This window comes from Leptidea sinapis, chromosome 34 (assembly GCF_905404315.1).
Source record: "Leptidea sinapis chromosome 34, ilLepSina1.1, whole genome shotgun sequence".
NCBI classification, from domain to species: domain Eukaryota; kingdom Metazoa; phylum Arthropoda; class Insecta; order Lepidoptera; family Pieridae; genus Leptidea; species Leptidea sinapis.
In genome coordinates this window covers 7,684,380-7,707,983 of record NC_066298.1, presented here as the reverse complement: position 1 = coordinate 7,707,983, position 23,604 = coordinate 7,684,380, and the positions used below count along the sequence as shown (strand labels likewise).

General features: G+C 37.6%; 1 protein-coding gene across 2 annotated transcripts; it reads left to right on the top strand.

Annotated features, from left to right (window-relative positions):
• Positions 1-2,004: 2,004 nt before the first annotated feature.
• LOC126975050 (cAMP and cAMP-inhibited cGMP 3',5'-cyclic phosphodiesterase 10A-like) lies at positions 2,005-21,537 on the top strand. Of its 2 annotated transcripts, XM_050822840.1 has the most exons (15): positions 2,005-2,362; positions 3,358-3,456; positions 7,076-7,278; positions 8,254-8,427; positions 11,477-11,625; positions 12,097-12,266; positions 13,562-13,695; positions 15,241-15,359; positions 16,475-16,712; positions 16,978-17,133; positions 17,415-17,516; positions 18,388-18,465; positions 19,523-19,621; positions 20,325-20,494; positions 21,298-21,537. In XM_050822840.1, the coding sequence occupies exons 1-15, from the start codon at positions 2,056-2,058 to the stop codon at positions 21,419-21,421; spliced, it is 2,322 nt and encodes a 773-aa protein (XP_050678797.1). In that variant the 5' UTR covers positions 2,005-2,055; the 3' UTR covers positions 21,422-21,537. The 2 variants fall into 2 exon arrangements, with proteins under 2 accessions (XP_050678797.1, XP_050678798.1); XM_050822841.1 differs by lacking the exons at positions 2,005-2,362; positions 3,358-3,456; positions 7,076-7,278 and adding an exon at positions 7,656-7,731.
• Positions 21,538-23,604: the final 2,067 nt, after the last annotated feature.

Sequence of the window (23,604 nt, the reverse complement as noted above, 5' to 3'; positions counted from 1 at the left end):
TGTCACTAACCACTGGGCTATAGGGTTTCTCATTCAAATATTGTTGTACTTATAAAAAACTAGCTATTCCAGCCAGCTTTGCTGGACGTATTTCACTCCATTGAGAATAGATTAAACAAAAAAAGGTGTGTTAAACGACTTGATAGGAACCATGGAGTTAAATTTTAATATGGGATTGTTCATTAATCACATAATGTTCTTAGCATTTTTTTATTGTTTTAACAGAGTATATAGTGAATTTTTGATTTTGTAATAGTGATTTTTATTTGTTACAGATGGTAGTAACTGATAGTCCACCTCCCAAAAAAGAGAGAAAGCAGATAACATGGCCGTAAGATGGCCAATTGTAGCACAAATTGTAAATTTTTAAAATGAAGTAGTATTATAAGTGATAAAGTAGAAATAAAATCTTTTTTATAATAATGAAATCATTACAATTAGTACATCTAATTTTAATTGATAATATTTGTAAATAAATATTTTTTTATAAAAAAAAAATATAAAAAAAATGTGAAGTAAATTGTGTGGTTTTCAAATATGTAGATTGTGTATTTAGAATTCAATTGGACACATGACAATTAAATCCACTTATCCGGCTGCCTGAGAATATTATATTCAACATAATCCTAAAATGCTATGAATCAAAACCGGGTAACTATGGTTTTAAGATGTTTTTGACGTTCAAGGAATGATTTGAAACCCTATTTTACGTTTTGTTGACGGGTAACCCTAGTATTAGTATTATTACATATGAAATAAATACACTTACAGACGGGCTCAACATATTATGTATATAAGTAATGTATCCCAATACATTAAATATTTAAAAAAAAATCTAGGTAGTAAAACATTCTAAACTCTAATACAAAGTTATGTTTACCACTGGCCGTTCTACACCAAATAATTTTTCCTATATTAAATAAAAAAAATACAACCTTTGAAAAGGCTTTCAATGGTCTTGACCACATAATCTTACTCATAAACTCTAAGCATTCATGGTGACCTCCGATAGACTGGCTCATTAAAATCTAATTAATATCATGTTATCTTTTCTGATACCTGCTTGGGTGGGTTACCACAGTCCACAACGCTCTATAGCAAAAAATTTACATGACGATAAAGACTTCAAATTGCTTTAGGAAGGCTTAATATAATTACGAATAATACATATTTCAGGGATTATAGAATTATGGTTAACACCATAGACTTCAAAGTAAACTTATGCGTTAGTACTATTTTTCTGCTGTAATACCTATTTGTTTTAATATCAATTAGGTTATTCAGGAATTTTGTTTTGCCTAAATATATGGATTGGTCTCCGCTGCGCTCCCAACTAGATACCTCAGGCGTAATTGGCAACTAACTCGTACTCATGCCAGTCTCTAAGAATGTGTGAAGTTGACGTGCCACATGTTCTTTTAAACTTTGCTAATAATTGAAAATTAAAATACCTGGTTGCGTAGTAAAACTTTATAAAAATAATACAAGAAATAAGAAAGACAATGGGATTACATATCATCAGTAAGTATTTTGTATTTTATTAATTTCAATATAAAATAAAACGAAGCGTATGTTACGAAATTTGAAAGATGCCTAGAAGAATCTAATAGTAATAATTGCTGTAATAAAAAAGCTATTGATATTAGGTAGTCCGGTATGTAGTTGGAGCACAGAGGTGACCAATTCTTAATCTAAGGCTCTAATAATATAAAATCTTTGTTGGACATGGTTTTTTTATATGTATATTACCCAAGCTAATACCGAAACGTGTAATGTGATGTAGATTTTCCGTCCTACAAAATAAATGTTTACAATAAATAATTACGTAATTCATAAAATGTCTTTCATTATCTTCATTACATAATCATTACACGGACTAGTAAAAAAAGAAAAAAAAGGTATTTTTTTACTCGTCCGTGAATCAATAAAAACAAACCAGTGACATGAATATTATGTCATATAGGTACTTTTTCTGTCAAGCAGATCGATTTGATATAAAAATAATAACAGCTATTTATGGATATTTGATTGTATTCTTACATAAACTAAAAAATAATGTCCGAAGTATCACGTGTGAAATCAGTTAAAAGTCGCCAAGATACGATAAAACAAGATGAATTAAAGCAAAGTTTGCCTAAAGTCCAGTCGCATTTCCTTGTGCCTTCGGATAGGCTCGACAAAATAACTCGTCGCGTGATAGCACCTTACGCTCAAATAGAGAGAAAAGGAGAAAGGACGTACAGAAAAGAAGAGAAATATTTAGATATAAACAGGTTCAATGTTTTCCTTGAGGATACGGTTGATTTGAATTCACTGTTGTATGAAACTGCGAATGTTTTGAGAACCGTGACTAATAGCTCTGGTATGTCCTGCTTTGAAACTAACTAAGGCTATGGTCTCCTATTTTATGCCGTACGCGGCATCTGGCGTTAGCGTCAACGTCAATTCCGTGGCTTCCAAGTCCAGCGTCTGGACGCAACGCACAGCATCGGCGGTCAATACGTCTGGCGTGACGCAGGTAGATCAGTGGCTACTCACGCCACGAGCTGTCTCGTGCGGTAGTGTTTTCGCGATGGATTTGGTGAAAATTTTGTTACTTACTTACCAGGAGATCCGACTGCATCACTAATTTTTTCCCAACATTGATGCTTATATAACATATTGTTTTTATGATTCTTGTCACTTTTATCATACACTGCATTATAATATTTTACTAATTCAATCAACAACTCGTCTTTTCCTTTATCAAACCTCATCATTTTGTGTGACGCGAACGACGACCTTCATGCTGCAATGGTTCGAAATGAATAGAGACGCTGCGCACGGTGTTCGGATGCCGCGTACGGCGTCAACACGCCAGCGTCGACGTGTGAAAGCGACCACAACAGTACATTTATATAGTACCTAAGCATTGTGACGCAGCGTACGGCGTAAAATAGGAGACCACGGCCTAACGAAAGAACTGCTGAAGTTGTGACCGGCCATGCCCGTGTAATAGCCCCGTCGAGTGTTGCAGACAGTATAGCGGTGGTGATCACTTAACATCAGATGACCCGCATGCTCGTATGTTTACTCTCCTATTCCGTAAAAAAGTCGTTTGTTTTCCTCCCTAATCATGAGATATCCATCAAGTGCAAAGCTGACGCACCTACAGTAAAAACAGGCGCACAAGTAAAAAAAGATAAAACCGCAGAAGCGAAAATTTTACAGCGCGAAAATATTATCGAGGTAATTTCATCGTAATTTCCTAAATGATGCCATGTCAAAACTAGGACAATCCATCCTCATCATCCATGCTACTCCGGTGATCTTGATCTAGTAGCACAATGGATATTTTATTGATATTAAAACTTGCAGGAGTTTTTGTTTACATCGTTAACAAAGTTAAGAATGAAATAGTTTTAATGACAGAAAACTCGAAGAATCCAGAGCGACACGAGATCAACATACCTATAGGTTAGCCATTCATTTTCTGTTTACCCTTAATTTCTAGATGACAAAGATTTTATGTTGCAAGTACCTATATTGGCATTTGGCCGAATAACCATAAGCAATGTCATATAAGGTAGTTAACCAGGTAGCAATGTCTCGTGAGTTTGACACGTGTTTTGGTAAAGTTAAACCGCCAAATGATGATGCATTTATTACATCCGAATGACAAGGTACCTACCGACGGACATGATGAAGACTTGTAGTACCTGTAGTGAAAAACAAAAATGGAAATTTATCAGATATAAAATCTATAGGCCTATATCTTTAGCTACTATTATAGCTAAAGTATTTGACAGCATTCTAAATGCACAATTAAATAGATTCTTGCAGTTGCATGATAACCAGTTTGGTTTTCGGCAGGGACTTTCCACGGAAACTGCGATATTGTGCTTGAAGGGTGCTGTCAAATACTATACAGGTAGAAATACATCTGTTTACGCTTGCTTCCTTGACCTTTCCAAGGCTTTCGATTTGGTCTCATATGACATCCTATGGGAAAAGATGAGAGCATCCAATATTCCTAATGAGCTTATTAACATCTTTAAGTATTGGTATGGGAACCAGTTGAATAATGTGAAATGGTCGGGCACCATGTCTGATTCGTACTGATTGGAATGCGGGGTGAGGCAGGGGGGGTTGAGCTCGTCCTCCATTTTTAATCTCTATGAAAATGGTATGATCGAGGCGCTCAGCAAACAGCATGTCGGTTGTCACATAGGCGACGTATGTTTCAATAACATAAGCTACGCGGACGACATGGTTCTGCTGAGCGCTTCAGTCGGTGGACTCAGAAAGTTGATGAACACGGGCTGATTTATAATGTTAAAAAGAGCAAGTGCATGGTCTTTCAGGGAGGGCCTAGAAAAGTAATAGAAATGCCACCTATAAGGCTTAATGGAATATTGTTAGAAACGGTTGATCTATTTAAATATCTTGGCCATTTAGTAACACCTTCCCTGAGGGATGACGCAGATGTTGAGCGGGAACGGAGGGCGATGTCGGTAAGAGTTAATATGGTGATCCATAGGTTTGCAAGGTGCTCTTCAGATGTTAAGATTACTCAGTGGCGGATTTACCAGCAGGCTGAGTAGGCTGGAGCCTAGGGCGGCAAATTTTTAGGGGCGGCAAATTTAGTTCATATTTTTTACTGACTTCAAAAAGGAGGAGGTTCTCAATTCGTCGTATATATATATATATATATTCGTCGTCATATTTATGTCATCTACTATAACAAAGTTATGGTCAAGTAATTAGAAGTCGTAGTCGAATATGATGGTCAATGGGACTCCTTAACGACTTAGTGAGGGTGCGATCTGTGGCATAATTTCTACCTGTCTGTAATCAAACAAGACGCTTATGTTCATTGCTGCATTGAAAAATTTAGTATATCTACACATGTTTAGACAAATTGTAAGTTAGTGTACTTCAAATTCACTATTCCAAAACAATAGATATAATATGCACTAAGTACAGATAGAGATAAATTACTACTTTCTACTGTCTTGAAATGAATGAATTTGATGAATGATTTTTTAGAATAACGCCATAGCGATTCGATATTATGGTCGAAATTTAGTATTTTTTTATATATTTTCTTCACTAACTATAAGATAACTGCTATAATTTTTTCTCCGTGTACCTAATAATTATGAGATGACAAGTTTGCAAATTGTCAAATTCAATTTCAGAAAGTTATTTCTTTAAGCGTAAAAATACTGACTAAAATTGACTAATTACTATTAAATAATATAATATAGTCTTTTGGTTTAAATTAATCGTTTAACTGGTATTTGATCGTCTGCGACTTGACAGTAAAAAAATGCCCTTCACAAAATATGAAGTTAGTCAATTTGCTGATTAGAAAATTGAAAAACTGGAAACGGCGGTAATGGTTGTATGAGTGAGTTGTTACCATCAGTTCTGATGGTAACGATGATGTATCTTAGATTTAGAAATAGACTTAGTTCACGAATGCGTACACTTTCAAAGCCACCTTTCGTCTAAAAGAATTTCAATAAAACCAATTTCTGGATCATTAAAAAGTCTGTCTTCATTCTTGCGAGAACAACATCTAGGAAACATTTATCCAAACTTGGATATAGTACTTCGTATGGCTCTTTCTTCGTATTTTCTTTACAAGAGCGATAAATTGGTCAGATGGAACTTCTTCCATGAAGAAGTTTCCTTCTCTTGCTTGAAGAGAGTAAAGAACTACCTACGATCGACTTTAAGTCAAGAAAAGCTAAACGGTTTAGCTCCCTTACAGCTTACCTTACTTTAAAAGTGGTACATGATTGAGATATTTTTTGCATAAAATAATATTTTTTGATAATTCTTTGGTGTAAAAATAATCAAGGATACTAACCAAACGGGAAAAGTTTATGTAACGAGGATGATGGAGCACAAATCAAAAGGTTGGAATTTTACTTATAGAAAATTGATATCAAAATTTAGAGGCGACAAAAATTTAATAGCCTACAGGCGGCAAATCTGTAAATCCGCCACTGAGATTACTCTTTTTAGGGCCTACTGCACCTCATTCTATACCTGCAGCCTGTGGACCGACTATACGCAAAGATCGTACAACGCCCTTCGGGTCCAGTACAACAATGCTTTTAGGGTGCTGTTGAGGCTTCCTCGCTATTGCAGCTCCTCAGCGATGTTTGCCGAAGCCCGTGTTGACTGTTTCTATACAATAATGCGAAAGAGAGGCACGTCACTGGTGCGTCGAGTCCGGGGGAGCAACAACAGCATGCTGACTGCACTGGCGGATCGGCTCGACTGTGGTTATTATATAAACCGCTGTTGTAAACTGCACGTTGCACACAGGGACTGTGGAATATGGGGCTTTGTTATTATTTTTTTTAAATTCAATAATTTATGTACATATTTTATGTTATTTATGTATTAATTATAATTATATCTGACTGTATTATTATGACATTTAAGTGGGCCATAGTAGCCAAATCAGGAATAAAGAAATAAATAAAATAAATTATATATTTACCGAGCGACAGAAATTTTAAATTGGTAAACACATTTTTACCGAATTAATGCGCTTAGAATAAGAATAAATTTATTTATGATATTTTTACAGATATTATTTATAAGATATTTGTTAGATACAATTTTACACATTTTACAAAATAATTAACTAACATAAATAATAACTAGGCATACTTAAGTACTTACTATGAATTACACTAGTAGAAGACTCAAGACTGTCAAATATTCAATTGAAAAACTTGGGCATCTGTAGCTTAGCTTTTCTCTGACAAAGGATAAAAAAATAGGTTAATATAAGTAAAGTTAAATTAAATTAGTTTGTAGATAATAACGAGTCTAATATACCCACAAAAAACTTATTTTAATTACCAGCGTCCCCTCTGCAACTTGAGTGTTTACTGTGCCAACGAATGCTACTGCTAAGCTAACCGTCCATAACTACCTACAAAATAAGCCGTAGTTACAGAAATAGGTACCTACATGTGTAATATAAACATCCATGACTCGAAAGCTAACATGCTTATAGTTCAAGATCACTTAAAACTAGGCAATAACGATAATATAAATAAACTTCCAGAGGAAAATAAGGTCCCAGCAGCGCACGTGGCGTCTACTAAGGAGTATCTTCTGATCGAAGACGTGCAGCGCGACCGAAGATTCGCTGAAGGACTCAAGTGGATTGAAGCAAAGGTGGCTCTATGCATGCCTATCGTAAAGCCAGATGGGGACTGCTATGCTGTGCTGGAGTTGTATCGGACGGACAGTGAGAACTATGATGCTGTGAGTGTTTCGATAATAGCTTGACTTATCCAAGCGTGCATTTGTTAGTTTAGTTACACATTCTACAACGATTTAAGATGAAATGTAAAGTGAAAAACCATGATCACTTGATAGTAGCTGCTTAATTGTACCTACTGTGAAAGGTGAGGAGGTTTGAGAACGTAGGTAAATGGTGAATTAAACACAAGCTAAATTTAAGTACCTACGTACTTCGCTTTCCGGGGCAAGCAAAAGAGAATAGGGCAGTCCCAGACCCAGGGTGTCGTTTGAGAGCATTCAGAAGTGGAATAGTTATACTGCCAACGTTGAAAATATACTGCATACCATTCGAAGCGTAAACTCATTGCGTAATTAAAATAATTATTTGAAGCAATTATGCTCGTTTACAGACTGTAAAATTAAAAGTGTTGAAGTTAGTATGAAGCAAGGAGGGATTCGTATTTCAAGGCATCGGTTAGTATTTTAATTTCAATAAAAAGTTTTTATTTTTACTTTGTTTAACAGGGATATAAATAGACATTCTATGTTTACCATGCTCGTCAAAAATGAATTCCATTTCTATATAATATCGTTATGAAACCTATCCCTTACGATTTCTATACAATTATAGTACAAAATAGCTCACAGCACACACGCAATGAATGTTACACAAACCGAAAGGCTCAAAAGTGGTAGTGGGCGATCTGTTATGGAATATTGTCTCCCTCCCCCGTCCACATCTCCCATCTACTAATATCTACTATACTAATAATACTATAACTATACTAATCTCCTCTCCATACCTCCCTCCTCCCTAATCAATAATTCTAATCTCCTCTCACTGCGCACCTGATTTGCTTCCTTCTTTCCGCACCGGTATAAAATACCCATAATTAAGCCATATCTCCTTTTTCTCCGTCTAAGCTTTTAACTATGTGTAATATAAAGCTATGTTTGAACTGTTAATTATGGATATTCCGTCTAAATTGTCAACAGAACGTAATCTATACTGTGGTCAGCATAGCATGCTGGGCGGGTGCAGCCGTGCACCAGGCTCAGGCCAGGATACTGCTGCAGAAGACATCCCACCTGAACCAGGAGCTCAGAGCGCTACTGAACAACTACTTCAGCGATCTGGCGTCATTGGACACCATGCTGACGGATATGCTGGTCGGGTAACACGATAGGATTAGCATATTATTTTATAATCCGTTTTTTACAGTTTAAGTATTTATGTTTAGTCTTATCATCAGCTGCTAAAAAACAACCACTTCTATGTGCTAACACCGGCACACATCGGAACCAGAACATAGCATAATAATACGCGCAGTTAAAGTGCACTGTTATTTTGCGCCAGAAATGGGTGTCTTGGCACTTTTTTATTTTTTTATGGAATAGGAGGACAAACGAGCGTACGGGTCACCTGTTGTTAAGTGATAACCGCCGCTCACACTCTCTTGCAACACCAGAGGAATCACAGGAGCGTTGCCGGCCTTTAAGGAAGGTGTACGCGCTTTTTTTGAAGGTACCCATGTCGTATCGTCCCGGAAACACCGCACAAGGAAGTTCTTTCCACAGCTTTGTAGTACGTGGAAGAAAGCTCCTTGTAAACCGCACTGTGGAGGACCGCCACAGATCCAGATGGTGAGGATGATATCCTAACTTGTGGCGTGTCGTGCGAAGGTGGAATTCGGCGGCAGGAATAAGAAGACACACAATGAAGCGACGTCTCTACGCAACGCAAAGTGATCCAGCCGTTCACAGAGTACTGGGTCCCCGACAATTCGAGCTGATCTGCGTTGCACGCGGTCAAATGGATCGAGCTGATACTGGTGTGCGCCAGACCAGAGATGACAGCAATACTCCATGTGTGGCCGGACCTGCGCTTTGTACAGCGCTAGAATGTGGGCCGGCTTTAAGTATTGCCGTGCTCTATTAATGACGCCCAGTTTCTTTGAAGCCAATTTGGCTTTGCCCTCCAGATGGCCACGGAATTGGCAATCGCTCGAGATTTCAAGACCCAGTATTCCGATACTAGGCGAGGCTTTTAGGGAAGTGTTGTCGAAGAGCGGTGATGCGACAAATGGGGGTTTTTTAGTGGTAAACGCGCAAACTTGAGTCTTCTGGGGGTTAAATTGGACAAGGTTCAATTTACCCCATTCCGCGACCTTCTCAAGAGAGGCCTCGATAGAAGACACAAGTTTCTCCCGGCACTGGTCGACGATTTCTCGAGAGAGACGTGCATGGCCCGTGTATACGGCATCACCAGTGCTGTCATCTGCATAGCAATGAATGTTGGAGGTGTCCAACATATCATTGATATGCAGAAGAAACAGCGTAGGAGATAGCACACAGCCTTGGGGCACTCCAGCATTCACGGGCTTCGGGTTCGAGCAATATCCGTCGACAACGACCTGTATGCTGCGCCCAGTGAGGAAGCTGGAGGTCCACTTGCACAAGCTCTCGGGAAGCCCAAATGAAGTTTAGAGAGGAGCGCCTTGTGCCATACACGATCAAAGGCCTTCGCTATATCCAGGCTAACTGCCAGGCCTTCCCCCTTGCTTTCAATAGCATGGACGGCTGGCTGAAGTTACCAAGAGCAGCTTTTGACAACGACCAGAACTTACGTGTTCCGGTCGGGTAACTGGAAAGCTGCTCGCCGGTTTTGACTTTGCACGGGCGATTTGCCGCTTAAAAAATCTGGAAGCACGGTTGTATTTCCTCTTAAGAACTATGCAGTTCGGATCCTTTGTGCCCAGCGCCGCAACCCAAGTTCGATACGCCTGTTTTTTGCAGTCAGATGCTGCTTTAACTGACGCATCGAACCAGAGCTGTGATCTGCCACCGATCGGTACTACAGAGCTTGGTATAAAAATATCCATGCCCTGTAGTATCACATCGGCTACTGCAACGGCGCAGGCACTAGGATCATCCGAAGGGAAACAAACCCTGCTCCAAGGGTAGGATGCAAAAAGGAACGCATCCTATCCCAATCTGCTGACTTGTAGTGCCAAACGCAGCGGGTCGCTGGTGGTCTGCGACGTGGGCGTCGGATAGGCACTACACTCCTGACCAGGCAATGGTCGGACGTTCCAAGAGGGGCGTGGACAATGACCTGGTAACCATCGGGATGTGTAGTCAGCAGAAGATCTAATAAGGGCGGCATGTGGCTATCCACATCCGGGAGCCGCGTTGGCGACGCAACCAATTGGGACAGACCGTACGCCAATGCAAAATTATGCACAGATCGCCCTGCGTAGTCTGTGGTACGTGATCCAAGCCATTCGGCATTGTGCCCGTTGAAATCACCCAAGACTACAATTTCAGCGGAGGGGATCTGTGCAAGCACGTCGTCAATTGCCGCTTGAACGCAGCCCATGAGATGATCGGTTTCAGCGTTATCACTATGGGACCTGTAGACACACGCATAGATGCGGACGCGGTCCTCTAAATCTACGCGGAGCCAGAGAGTGGACACGTCCCTACCCTCAAAATTGCCGAGACGGCGACAGCAGATATCCTCCCTAACGTACACACATACCCCGGCATGAGGCAAAAAATTGTGTTCAATTTTGTACCCGGCGTACGTTAAATATGACGTATCGCTAGGTCCAGATATCTGCGTCTCCGTAAGGAAACACAAGGCCGGCTTCACCGAAATGGCCTCCGGTCCTCGACTAACCTATACGAAACATAGCGGCACTAGGCCGCTACTTCACGCCGGTATTCTGTGCGAGTGTGGTAATTAACCCGGACGAGTCTGGCCCGATTGTGCTGACGTCAAAAGACGGCTGCGTGACTCTCCCACTTCTAAAAAGCCCTTAGTACTTGTGGCAGTAATGGTCCGGACCAATACTGCACAGATGCAGTTTGGTTTTAATAAGAATCATTATTATGCTTACCCTTATGGGTGTGATATTTTTAGCATATCACACCTATAAGGATATTTTTAGTCCGGCAACATCTCTTGACACCTGCTGTTGCGGATGTCCATGGGCGGTTTCCTTACCATTCTCCATCCCATGAGCCTCTTGCCCGTCTGCCCCTCTTGTACAGGGTGTTAAAAACCTGTACTATATCTGAAGGTGTAAATTGGAAATCAAATAGTGAGAACATATAAAAAAAGGAGAAGAAAACGTCATAAAAATGAAAACAAATGATATTGCGTATTTTTATGATTTATGTACCTACCTGACATATTGCATTTTTAAAATTTCAGGCAGTTATAAAATCCTTTATAGGAACAATGAGGAGCAGTTTTTTCATAATAGATAAGGTGCACATAGGAGATCACATCCAGGCCGACATGTGGGATGACGGCTGGAGCGCAGAACAGTCCGCGATGCCAAAAAAGAGGAATAAAATCAAGTAAGAATATAGCAAACATTGAGCGACTGCATTTTATTTGTTTACTTATAAAATATTGCAATCAACCATATATGTCGGAGAAGCACCGAAGGTATCTTTCCACGAACTAGATATTTACGGTATGTGGAAAAGACCCAAGAGAAGTACATTTAAAACACGCGCATTCGTAAGCAGCTTTTATTCAATACAGACAATTAACGCAAGATGGCAAAATTAATTTCCAGTTGCCGCCATTGGTCAACTCATAGGTAGTGTAGCGCTGCACCTCTTATAAGAATAAATATATAATAATACTCTTTCGGAGGATAAACGCGCGTAAGTGATCACAGCCGCATTCTCTTGCAACACCAGAGGAAATACAGGAGCGTTGCTTGCCTTTTAAAATCTTTGAAATATTGACTTCTAGATTTAAGAGAACCTAACCTATATCCTGTATATCCATGGCTAACATAATGTAAACAAAAATTGCAGCCTATCCACCGATCAGACTCCTGCAGGCCTAGTGGCTCGCACAGGCAAACCGCTGAACGTCCGCGACGCGTTCAAAGATCCCCGCTTCTTGAAGGAGATCGATCCGGTCACGGGGACAGTCGTAAGGTCGTGTCTCCTCGCACCCGTTATGGATAAGGATACTGTTATCGGTAAAAGAAATTAAAAAAATTCGGAACAGTTAGTGGCTTCTTTCATTTTTAGCTTCGTAGCCACAATAAATTCATTGCCACTCTTTTAAATAATCAAATGTTACCCAAATATCAATAGTTTACAATAGGTAGGGTAATGTATTACTATTTATTAATATTTAAACTCACGTGCTTTTAGCTACAATCTCGAAGTCTTAATAAAAACAGGGTTTCGGTTTTTACTTTAGTTGCGAAACCCTAAACATAATACAAAAAATGAAGTTCCGATGGTGCGTCACATATATTTTTATTACAAACAGATTTTTAATTGATATTTGGTAAAGAAAACCTAAAAGTCATAGACCTACAGTCTAAAGAAATTGTTTTACCTATTTTTCATGCGTTCAAATTAAAGAAAACTTGTAGAATGTGCTGTCGTGTACCTACCTACATTGTGAAAATCTGTTATTACCAAACAGACACTTTTATTTTATCTGTATGTCGGTGCAGAGTAGCTTAACTCAGCCATGCTTTACTGTGGCCTATTCCTTCAAAATGATCTTTAGCATACCTACATATTATAATATACTTTCAAACCTGGAGTACCTGACAGCTACTCATTATTTATTCTGTGGTAGCATATAAATACGCCAATAACTACACAATATGTTTCTATCCAGAAGCATGAATATTTTATTTATTTATTTAACCAAAAAAGCCCCTATCCTTTCAGAGTGAACTATTGCGATCGAGGCTTGACTTAAATTTAAGTATTTAAATTAATAAAAACATAAATTTTAGAGCTACTACTAACAATCTATACCTACTATACTAGATTATTACTATACTAATTACTATTACTAGAACATACAACAACTACTCTAATTTGAAACTCGTTCAGTGAGCAAGCAAATAAGTCAATCCTATGCGAAAGTTCGTTTAAATTTCGTAAAGCGACTGTAAAAGGCCTGTCTCGCATATGAAATTTCGTACATCTCTTATGACGTCTTTTAAGAAACTGGCTCTGTTAGGCTCTGCGTTGATTGATCATTGGGTCAGTTAGGACAAGTAATTATATATACAAATTTAATAATAAATTTAAATTTAAAATTCATGAACGAGCGCTCTTACTAACTGAGCCAACCATCCGAGTGACGGAACCCGAGCGGAGCCGATTCGAGTATCGCATCGTCCATAAATTTTGGTACAAATTAAATCTGTATATTAATTAATTCCAGAAGCAAAGTATAAAAAAAATATTATAGGTAAAATTACAAGTAAAATTTGCTGCATTAAAGTAATTTACCTTCACCCAGGCGTGGTCCAACTGACAAATAAGACGAACTTCACGCCGTTCAACTCGGAGGACGAGAAGATATTCGACGTGTTCGTCAACTACTGCTCGCTCATTGTGCACTTCTACAATATGCAGCAGCAGAAGATATTTCACGTAACACTTCTTATGATACTATTCAGATGAGCGAGGGGGTCACTTAGGCGAGTGATCTCCACTGCCGGTTATATCGATTATTATCTACACTCGGCCACATATCCATTTGGTCCATTGCTATAAGTAGAATTATGGCAGCCTTGATTTTTTAAATATTTTTATAACTATTTAATAATGAACATCAAACATATCCAAACATCCATATTATATCTTTTAGCTACCGGTTTAGACCTTCGAATATCATTTGTCTTTTTAAAACTCCTGTATAAGTTTTTGGAGCTCAATTTGTTTGTTGAGCTCAATCATCAATATCATCGTCACCCGGAAGACGTCCACTGCTGGACAATGGCCTCCCCCAAAATCCTGCGCTAGCCTCATCCAACGTTCTCTGGCGATCTTGACCAGAACGTCGGTCCATCTTGTGGGGGGCCTACCAACACTGCGTTTACCGGTCTTTGTTCACATTGACATAAAAATGTAATTGTAATAGTTTTGATAAGTGTTCATTAAATTATGTTTAATAGGAGATTTGTCGATAAAATTGAACGTATTTTATATACTTACCCCCTTATTCATAATAGCTAACTTAAAGCTTTGTAAGAATGAGAAAAAACACTCTTAGGAGTTTGTTTAAGTTTGCGGCTGTTTAAAGTTAGCGGACCATTATGAATAAGGGGCTTAGTGGCTCCAACATCGCAGACGAGACTCCCTGTATATTTGCAGTGTACAAGTATATCTGGGCTCAAACTAACGAAGTCGATATTGAAATTAATCGGCTTGTTGCAATGTGTTTCAACTGCGTGATCCTTAGTACGTTTTTTTTGATTTTGTAGATTCGTACTAATGGAAAAGGTCGTGTCACTTATGACCAGGAGTGGGTGTGAAGAAAAAGAATGTAGATGTAGTCGGAGTAATGATAATCTTGCTTAAATATACGCTAAGTCATAAGTGCCCATGCGATCAGAAACAGTCTAAATCACAATAAATTTATATAAAAAAGTACTAGTGCCTTCCGATCTTTTCAGGTTTGAGGCATTTCTCTTCGGAATAGATAGTTAGTTATTAGACTTTCAATACTAAAATAAATTAATTTTTGAACGCAATTTTGAAAAAAGGACGTTGATGTACACGTTGTTTTGACTGTCCAAAATATGTAATGTGTGGAAATTTGGTGTGTGTAAAAACACACACTTTTGTGTATCTCAAATGTTTCTATCACTAGTCTGTCACGTGAAAGGAATCTGTGCTATATCCACAGTGAAATTCACTGGACGGTATATATTTTATGATACATAAAATTAATGTTGGTAGGCCTACCTAAGTAATTATTGCCCAGCCTATTGCATTGCCTTGCCACTTAGGACTCTTGAAAAACACAAGAAATTATTTGTTAGTTGCCAGTAGTTCAGTAATTTCAGTAGCTAAGGCGACTTTTAAGCCGATAAAAGTAATGTGCAACACATCCGCTTGAGAGCGCCAGTGGACATTCTGACGGCGCGGCGGAGCATACCCTGACAAGATTAACCTGTTTCTTTATTTACGCAGGAGAATCTGAACAAGGTTTTCGGAACACTGATGGGCCTGCATCTGAAGCCGTGCCGACATGAACTGGAGGAGCTGATGGAGTCCAATGGAGTCGTTTTACCATCAAATAATTTTAGGAGGTTAATAGATAATTAAACATAAAAAATAATGACAACATTATTATATTAACAATGTTTTAATTAATATAATATATGTTTTCTCTAAATGACGAAAATAGTTAAAAACAATATTATAATAATTAATACACGATATGTTTTCTAAATATTATGTACATAGGAGTTACCTATTTAAGCAAAAACAGACTGACAGACTATTAAAACTAGTTCGAAGATTTATACCGATTTCGCTCGCGCTTGATAAAAACATCTCTCATATTTCACTGCTGCCGTTTAGAATTACCCTATTATTCATAATAGTCTTCTAACTTAAAGCATTGCTAATTCTCACTCTATCTTCTTCTATTGACCTAAGTCAGAATGAGAAAAAACACTGCTAAGCGGCTGTTTAAAGTTAGCGGAACATTATGAATAAGGGGGTTAGTAAAAACTCGTCATTTATTTATTTTTAATTTTGTGTTGACAATTTAGAAAATAGCTGCGATAGCGACTGACTTATTATTTGTAAAAAAAAAGTTTGTGTGGAGAAAGGTATTCGCGTGAGGGTTAGTTTTTAAAGCGGCAATTGCGCACATAGGTATGGAATATTTAGAAGAAAAAAGGCTCTACAAAAAATGAGAAAGCAATACCGGCCGGACACAAATTACGTCTCGCTGCTGCGACCAGTGTATTGTTGTATGTATTTTCATCACCGAAGCTTGCAATTTTTTTCCATTTGATATTTACCTTACGTCCTTAAGGCGACACTAATTGCCAGCAACCTTGAGCAAGTGGGAGGAGCTTGGTTCATTCCCGAGTACCGACGACCGCACAACGAACATTGCCGTGTCCCAACGTACCTACTCCCGCAAACTTGTACAAAATGGTATTTAAAAATACCTCTGGAGTGATAACTATAACCAACAGCACGCGTTGGCAACGTACAAATAAGACTTGAGGGTATGTCTAACAAGATAAAGTAGTGTTCATAGCTCCAAATGTTATATTTTCACCATTAAGTTGTCTTAAAACCTAGTTTGTATGTTTTTCCTTACTATTCGTCTTAAGGCCAGAAATAGGCGGTTTACCGATTTAAATTTTAATTTTAAAAAGAGTGTTTATTACAAATATGTTCTCAGCTACGATTTCCACATAAGCGAGTGCAGCAAGGAAGACATGCCAGGGCTGCTGTGCTACATGTTCGTGGAGACCTTCGCCGACGGCAACTTCGAGCGACGCATCCTGGCAGACTTCGTGCTGACCATCCTGAGCTGCTACCGTCAGAACCCCTATCACAACGCGGAGCACGCCTTCTGCTTCACGCACACGATGTACATGATACTCAGCAGTAACCCAGGATACTTTGACTTTGTTGAGGTTACGTTTTTATTTTTGGCATTCATAGATTGTCATCTGTTGGTAATTAATAAGTAAGTTGTTACCAAGACGCACGATAGGCCATGCTAGCAGAGTCGATGGACCGCTGCAACCTTTATCTGAAATGGCACTATAAAGTTGAAAACAATCTCACCTACACCTAGTAAAAAAATATTAAATTAAATTTTATGAAACACTTGTCTGTTTGCCAAAAAGCGATTGTTGTTGTTGAAAAAAAGCGATGCTCAATATATTTTGTACACAGACGGCAGCACTGATGCTGGGCGGCATTTGCCACGACCTGGACCACCCAGGTTTCAACAACAACTTCCTCATCATGTCCCGACATCCTCTGGCCCAGATGTACAAGACATCCACGCTGGAACACCACCATTTCTTTCTTGCCAAGCATATTATCGAGGTATGGTGTATTTTACGTAATAGATATCATCATCTTCACAGCGTAGTTTTTTATGAGTTTCGTACCTCTAAAAGAAAAAAGGAACCCTAATTAATCACTTCTTATTTTTTTTCCTCTTAAACTAATACTTTGTGAAAATTATTAAAGCATGTGGTAGATACCTGTAATTGTTTGTTACATTAAGTACATTATATTTAGTCTATATTATAAATATATAACGCATCAATGTAAACAAATGTTGGTATTTCTAACTAAATAAATAATGCCGGAATATGTTGTAGGAAAAAAAACTTCTGGCCTTGTTGTCGATTGACGATCGTGACAGAATCTTGCAGGAAATGAAGTACAACATACTCTGCACAGACCTAGCGCTCTATTTCCAGGTAATCGTACATATACATATGTATACATTTGACTTCTAACTACATACAGACTCGTTAACATCGTATAGTCAAACTTGATAAGCAAAATATTACTATAAAAATGTTTCTAGGACAAAATATATGAAAAGAAAAGAATGATATTACCTGATGATTCGTTACTAGTTGCAAGGATCTAGGTTATAAATAGCGTGTCAGGTCGAGGATGTAGCTACTAAAAAGGGGCCAGGGATAGGAGAACAGAAAACGTGAAGATGGCGTCCTTACTTTTAAGTACTTATATTTTTTATGTTGATTTCCATCATAGCCATAAGAGTCAAATCACCCGAGTCGTAATAACGCTACATAAAACTGTGTAACCACATCACCATGCGGTCTTCACTTCGACACTCAAGACTAGCACTTAATGACATTCTTATTTGTCTTACAACCCTGCGGGTGTTACTGGTCAGCTAACCTTCCATAACAAATCCCTACAAACTCAAACGTCGAACATAAATACATAATATATTACACAAGCATCCATGACTCCAAAACAAACATACCTACATATAAAATTATTGATCACACAAATGTCCGATAGATATCGGGATTCGAACCCGGACCCTCTAGCTCAGTGTGCAGGGTCACTTACAACAACTTGGATACATATATCCACCCGAGATAAGCGGGCGCGGGTCGTCACTATACGAAAGATTTCCGCATTTCAATTGATCACGGCCACTCATGGTCTCTTCGCTCTTTTTGTGTCTTCGGCCTGTTAACAACGCCATTGGAACTAAAGTTGTTCCACGATAGAATTATTCTCAGACTGTTCCAAAAGCTTATGTACTAGACCTTCTTTATCAAGGATACTGCTTTATTTCTATTTCAGTTGCGTGCTCAACTATCGCCGCTACTGGCCGATGGTACCTTCGAATGGACGGATAATTCACATAGGAAAATGCTCAAGGTAGTAATACAAGATATTTATTTGTTTACATGGATCTTAAAAGCTAATGTACTTAATACGTTGCGGCCCTTTGCAGGCATAACAATATTTGAGGGAGATTATAATTATGTAATTTAATGTAGTGCGTAGTGCGAGTTACGAATATTTTCTAACATCAACGTAACAACAAGTACCTGTAACTACACTTATCTTCGAAATATTCTTCAATTATTGTGTAAGTAATCTGCCATCATTAATAATTTAAATTATTTATACTTTAATAAAACGGCGTGAGCTAATTACAATATAAAAGCAAATAATTAATAAAAACAAACAATATTAATTTGTACACAAACAATAGAAAAGAAGCACAGCTACCGATTTATACTAATACATAAACATCCAAATACCGTCCATCCCTCGCACAAAAACGCAAATAAGTAGGTACCTACTCTGTTAAAAGCCCAGAGCGGTTATATGGTCTAGGAAGGTTAACTTTCGAATAAATGTTACAGTTCTTTGAGTTTCTGAGCGAGAAATCGAAGTTTATAATCAAACACTCTTGGGCACCAATTTGCATCGAAAGGCATATGTCCGTCCAGCCCACGGTCACTTCAGTTCCTAAATCATTTGGGCTATGTCGGTGACTTAGGTTCTCCTTCGGATCTCCTCATTTCTTCTTCGGATCTCGCAGGGAAACTTCGAGTATAGCTTTCTCCGTTCCCATTGAGACATATAACATGATGTTAGTCCGGTCGTATCACTAGCATTTCAAATCGAAACAGACGCTATTGTTGGCAGGTGCCCACAAGGTGTGTGGTTTGTCGTACTAGTAATGTAAAAAGTTGCTTGCATAAATATCAACATGAATAATAAGATACAATCTGTCGAACTAAACATTGGTCAAAATATGATGATGATAAGTTTTTGCCAACAGTCAGTCGTTGCTGGCTTCTGATACCTCTAAGGAAATGTTTTATAGCAGAATTTCTCAAAATGTTATCTAAAATAACTATATAAGTATATATAGGAGTATAACTTTTACGTTTATTACATATTTTCACATTTATTTATTAAGGGAATATTGATGACGACGAGCGACCTGTCTGGTTGTTGCAAGCCGTTCGGTGTCTCCAAAGCGATAGCGGAGTGTGTTTACGAGGAATTTTATAATCAGGTAAACAAAAAAATATTATTGAACTGAAGATTTGAACATTATTGATACTTATTGTGGAAGATAGTTTTGGATAATATAATTAATAGGAAAAATAAATATAAATAAACCCCGGACGCAGGACCTTACACCCTTCAAACCGAAAGAATAGTTCAGATGAAGGTGTGGTGTAATTTTATACGTTTTGTGTCTCTTTTACAAAGTAAAAGATGTACTTTTAATTTTATCGACCATATAGAAGCCTAATTAGGAAGGCCAGATGCTTTGAGATACCACGATAAAATAAGAGAATATAATATATATCTAAACCCACAGATCTACAGATGTAGATGAAGCCACAACCTGAGAGTTGAACAAAGCATACAAGATTTTTTGACGATACGTCACTCGAACGGTTAGCAGTTGGGAGAGACTGGCACGGAACGTCAGAGGTCGTGGGTTCGAGTCCCGCATCGTTTATAAAATTTTGTTTTCAAATTGTGTATTAATCCTAGCAAGTGAGGGTCATCACTTTAAAACATAACAAATTGTTTATTTTATGTTATTTTCGTCAACTAACCAATGAGCGTTCGGTTATCAGCGCCCTGCGCCCGCTTATCTCGGGTGGTTGACTGAAATACTTCAATATCCATTGCGAATGCATGTATTATGAGTCTACGGTGTTATAAGGTCAATGATAACTACTAACTTAGTTCATAAAACACAGGGTGACAAAGAACGCGAAATGGGCTACCACCCGCTCAGCATGATGGATCGAAACCGAAGACTTAACCAGCCAGCGGAGCAGATCCAGTTTCTGTCCGTCGTGATCATTCCGTGTCTTATGATGTTGCAGACCTTGTTCCCCAACACGAGCCCGCTGATGGAAAACTGCAAGTGCGTATTTACGTCCACTATTTAGTGGAATGTAGAGTAATTAGATGTATCAAAATATGTATCACTATTATGTGAGCACGTGTTGTAGTACTAACTAGATACCTATGTCTTAATTTGGGACTAATCTAAATCGGCATACTTCTGGAGTTTTAACATGTAAACTTTAAAATACCTTCTAAAAACTAAAATACTTAGATGACTTTGAAGAATAATGCTAGAAGCTTAACCTAAATACTTTGTTGTCCCAAGCAAATTGGCCAGGTTTAAAGAAAAAAAAAGAAGATTTTTGATAGAACAGTTTTCTCGTGGCGGATTAATCACTAAAATGTAATTGGCTTTACTCAGAAGTGTATGACGGCGGAGATGACTGGTCAATGCGTGTGTTATTATTAATTATAAATATGTTAACATCACGGATAATAAGTGGTTGTTTCTTATATTATGGTAGATAATTTCTCACTTTGATAGTAATCACGACATTCATGTTTACAAAACATCATATCATTCTTATATTTCGACAGTTTTTGTTTCCAGGATAGGATATTGAATGAAATTATTAAAGTTTCTACGCATCTTGGGTATTTACAATCTCATTTGTAGTAATCTAAAACTATTATACAATACTTTTTGGTTTAAATGAGTGGCCAGAATTTCTACTGTAAATTAGAAAACAGGCTCTCGCCACTTTTTCCAAACATAATATGTTATAGTAGATTCAATCTATATATGAAAGGAAGATAAAAAGAATTGAAAAGCGCACAGTTTTGATATTTTTTTTGAGATTTCTTTAAACCAATGTGCAGGAAAACTCAAGAGGCGTGGCACGAGGAGATAGAGATTCGTGGTCAGAAGCTGTGGCGGCAAGAAGATTCTGTGCGGAAGCCCTCCCGCGGTCTGGTTCAAGTGAAGACTGAGAGCTCTGAATAGAATTTAACGCATTACATACTTATATTTGTTTAATAATAATAATTATTTTCATTAATACTAAATAATTTGTATTCCAAAATGCCCAACCCAAACACACATGCCAACTGTAAGTTACATAGAGATGGTACACATACATAGAAATGGTGGAGGTAAACCAAATTATTAACATTATTCTATAACAGTATAAATGAATTATTTGCAAAAAAGTATTCATTGGTTGGTTTTGTCGGAAACGCCTTAAATTTTCAAGTAGTTTGATAAATATTAATACCTATCACTTTAGGCAGATAATATATTCAAAAGCTCAGCGACTGGTACTGGTTAATACTTACCTACATAGGTACCTATTCAATTTTAATACAACGTGTTGAAACTTGCAAAGCATCGTCCGCTGTCCGCAATGCTTGTTCAGAGTTCAGACGGGCAAAGCGACGAAATACGTATGCTTGCAATCTTGCATGAACTCATCTGATTCTTAAGCAAAGGTTAAACGTTACTCATTTGTTTCCGGAATTTCGAAAATGAAAGTTAAGTAAACATTGACGTACAATAAACAACTAGACTCACAATTTCACGCTCAAAAATTGTCTGAAGCAAAACTCTGCCTACGCGTCTATTAGGAAAAGTTTTCGTTCAGTAGTGTTTCGACCGCGCTTTGAAAACAACGCCACGCAATGCCAATGCGTTCAGCGAAAAACAGTCCAAAAAACACCGCATCCAAACTTAAAATGGATGGAGTGTTGTATTTCAGGTAAGTGCCCAGTTAAATTAACAAAATGATTTAACTAACTTGACGTTCTTAATCATTTTGCTAAATAAGTACATTTCAACAAAATATATCGCCAACCGCACCATATTCGATGAGCTTCTTATGAGCGTGCACAATACATAGACTTTGAACATTACTGCCACGAAATCAGGTGATAATTTGAATGAATGTTATCTTTATAAGTTAATGTGTACGGCATACGTACTTATAGCATACAACACCGCGCCGCTCCGATATTTTTGACGACTTTTTAATAAAAGTGAGTCTAGTTGTTTTGTTGTACTTAAGTCTATTAAAGTACCAAAATCTATGTTCTGCCTGACTTTTAAATGATATAAGTGAGAATTGATTGGTTCCTTGTGTTGAATGTTGGATGGAATCAGTTTTTTTTATTTGGTCAACTTTACTTTTTGACAGCCACTCACCGTTTTTTTTAAACTTTAAATTCGTGGTTTGAAATTTAAGCCGCAACGCAAATTTCCGTAGTTAGATATATCTTCACAATTTTTGCCCACCGGAACAACCTAAAGTTTGAAAGTAGTTTATGAGAAAAAAAGTCTTAAATAAGAATTTGATTGTGACCATACTTTATTGATGATGTCGGATCCAAACCTGCATCTCTAGGTAGCTACAAAAACTTAAACTGCGTCCGAATATATACATATAAATATATCCAGTATAGGCACATAGTAGAGATGGATACTTAGGCATTTCTTCAATTCTCGGGTTGTGGCGCCATCTACAGGATCTACTTATTATTATCATCTAATTATTATTATCTTAATATTATCTATTATTGATGCCACCTCCTATATTTTCATATTAGATAATTGACTTGAGATGGCGTTATTATTTCAATCCGACACAATAAATATACAAATGAAATATGATTAAGACACAATAAATATATAGTTTTATTTGGAATTTTGTTTTCACATGAACACATTGTTTGAAGATTTAGAAGTTGATTTTTCAACGAAAAACTTGAAACTGGCTAGGCGTGCACCTGATGGTACGCCCTGCCCACGACAATGCAATGCCGCTCAGAATTCTTCATCGAAACCAAAATTCTTAGTGGCATTGCACTTCTGCTCCTTTGTGAATAAGTGTTAATATGTTAAAACCCATTGGCCCATTAATTTCACAAACTTGTCACCTATAACATCGTAGGTTTCAAGGATTGCACCATTTTGATTTTCAAGATCTCATTCGATAGTGTAAAAACCAAGTTTGCTGTTATGAAAGTGTGCTTACGGTGCTGGAAAAGCCTTTAAAATTTCAAAATTTTTCCTTTTTTGGCTTATAAAAATAAAATCAATCGTTTTCTTGTTATCAAGTAACAAATAAAATTAATAGAGTTACGCTGTAAAGATTCATTTGCATATTCATCTACAGCATGAAATAAAACACTTGT

Coding starts and splice junctions, on each gene's coding strand:
- LOC126975050 (XM_050822840.1), top strand. CDS start 2,056: ATGTCCGAAGTATCACGTGTGAAATCAGTTAAAAGTCGCCAAGATACG. Junction 2,363..3,357: donor AACCGTGACTAATAGCTCTG/GTATGTCCTGCT, acceptor TAAAACTTGCAG/GAGTTTTTGTTTACATCGTT. Junction 3,457..7,075: donor CGAGATCAACATACCTATAG/GTTAGCCATTCA, acceptor ATAAACTTCCAG/AGGAAAATAAGGTCCCAGCA.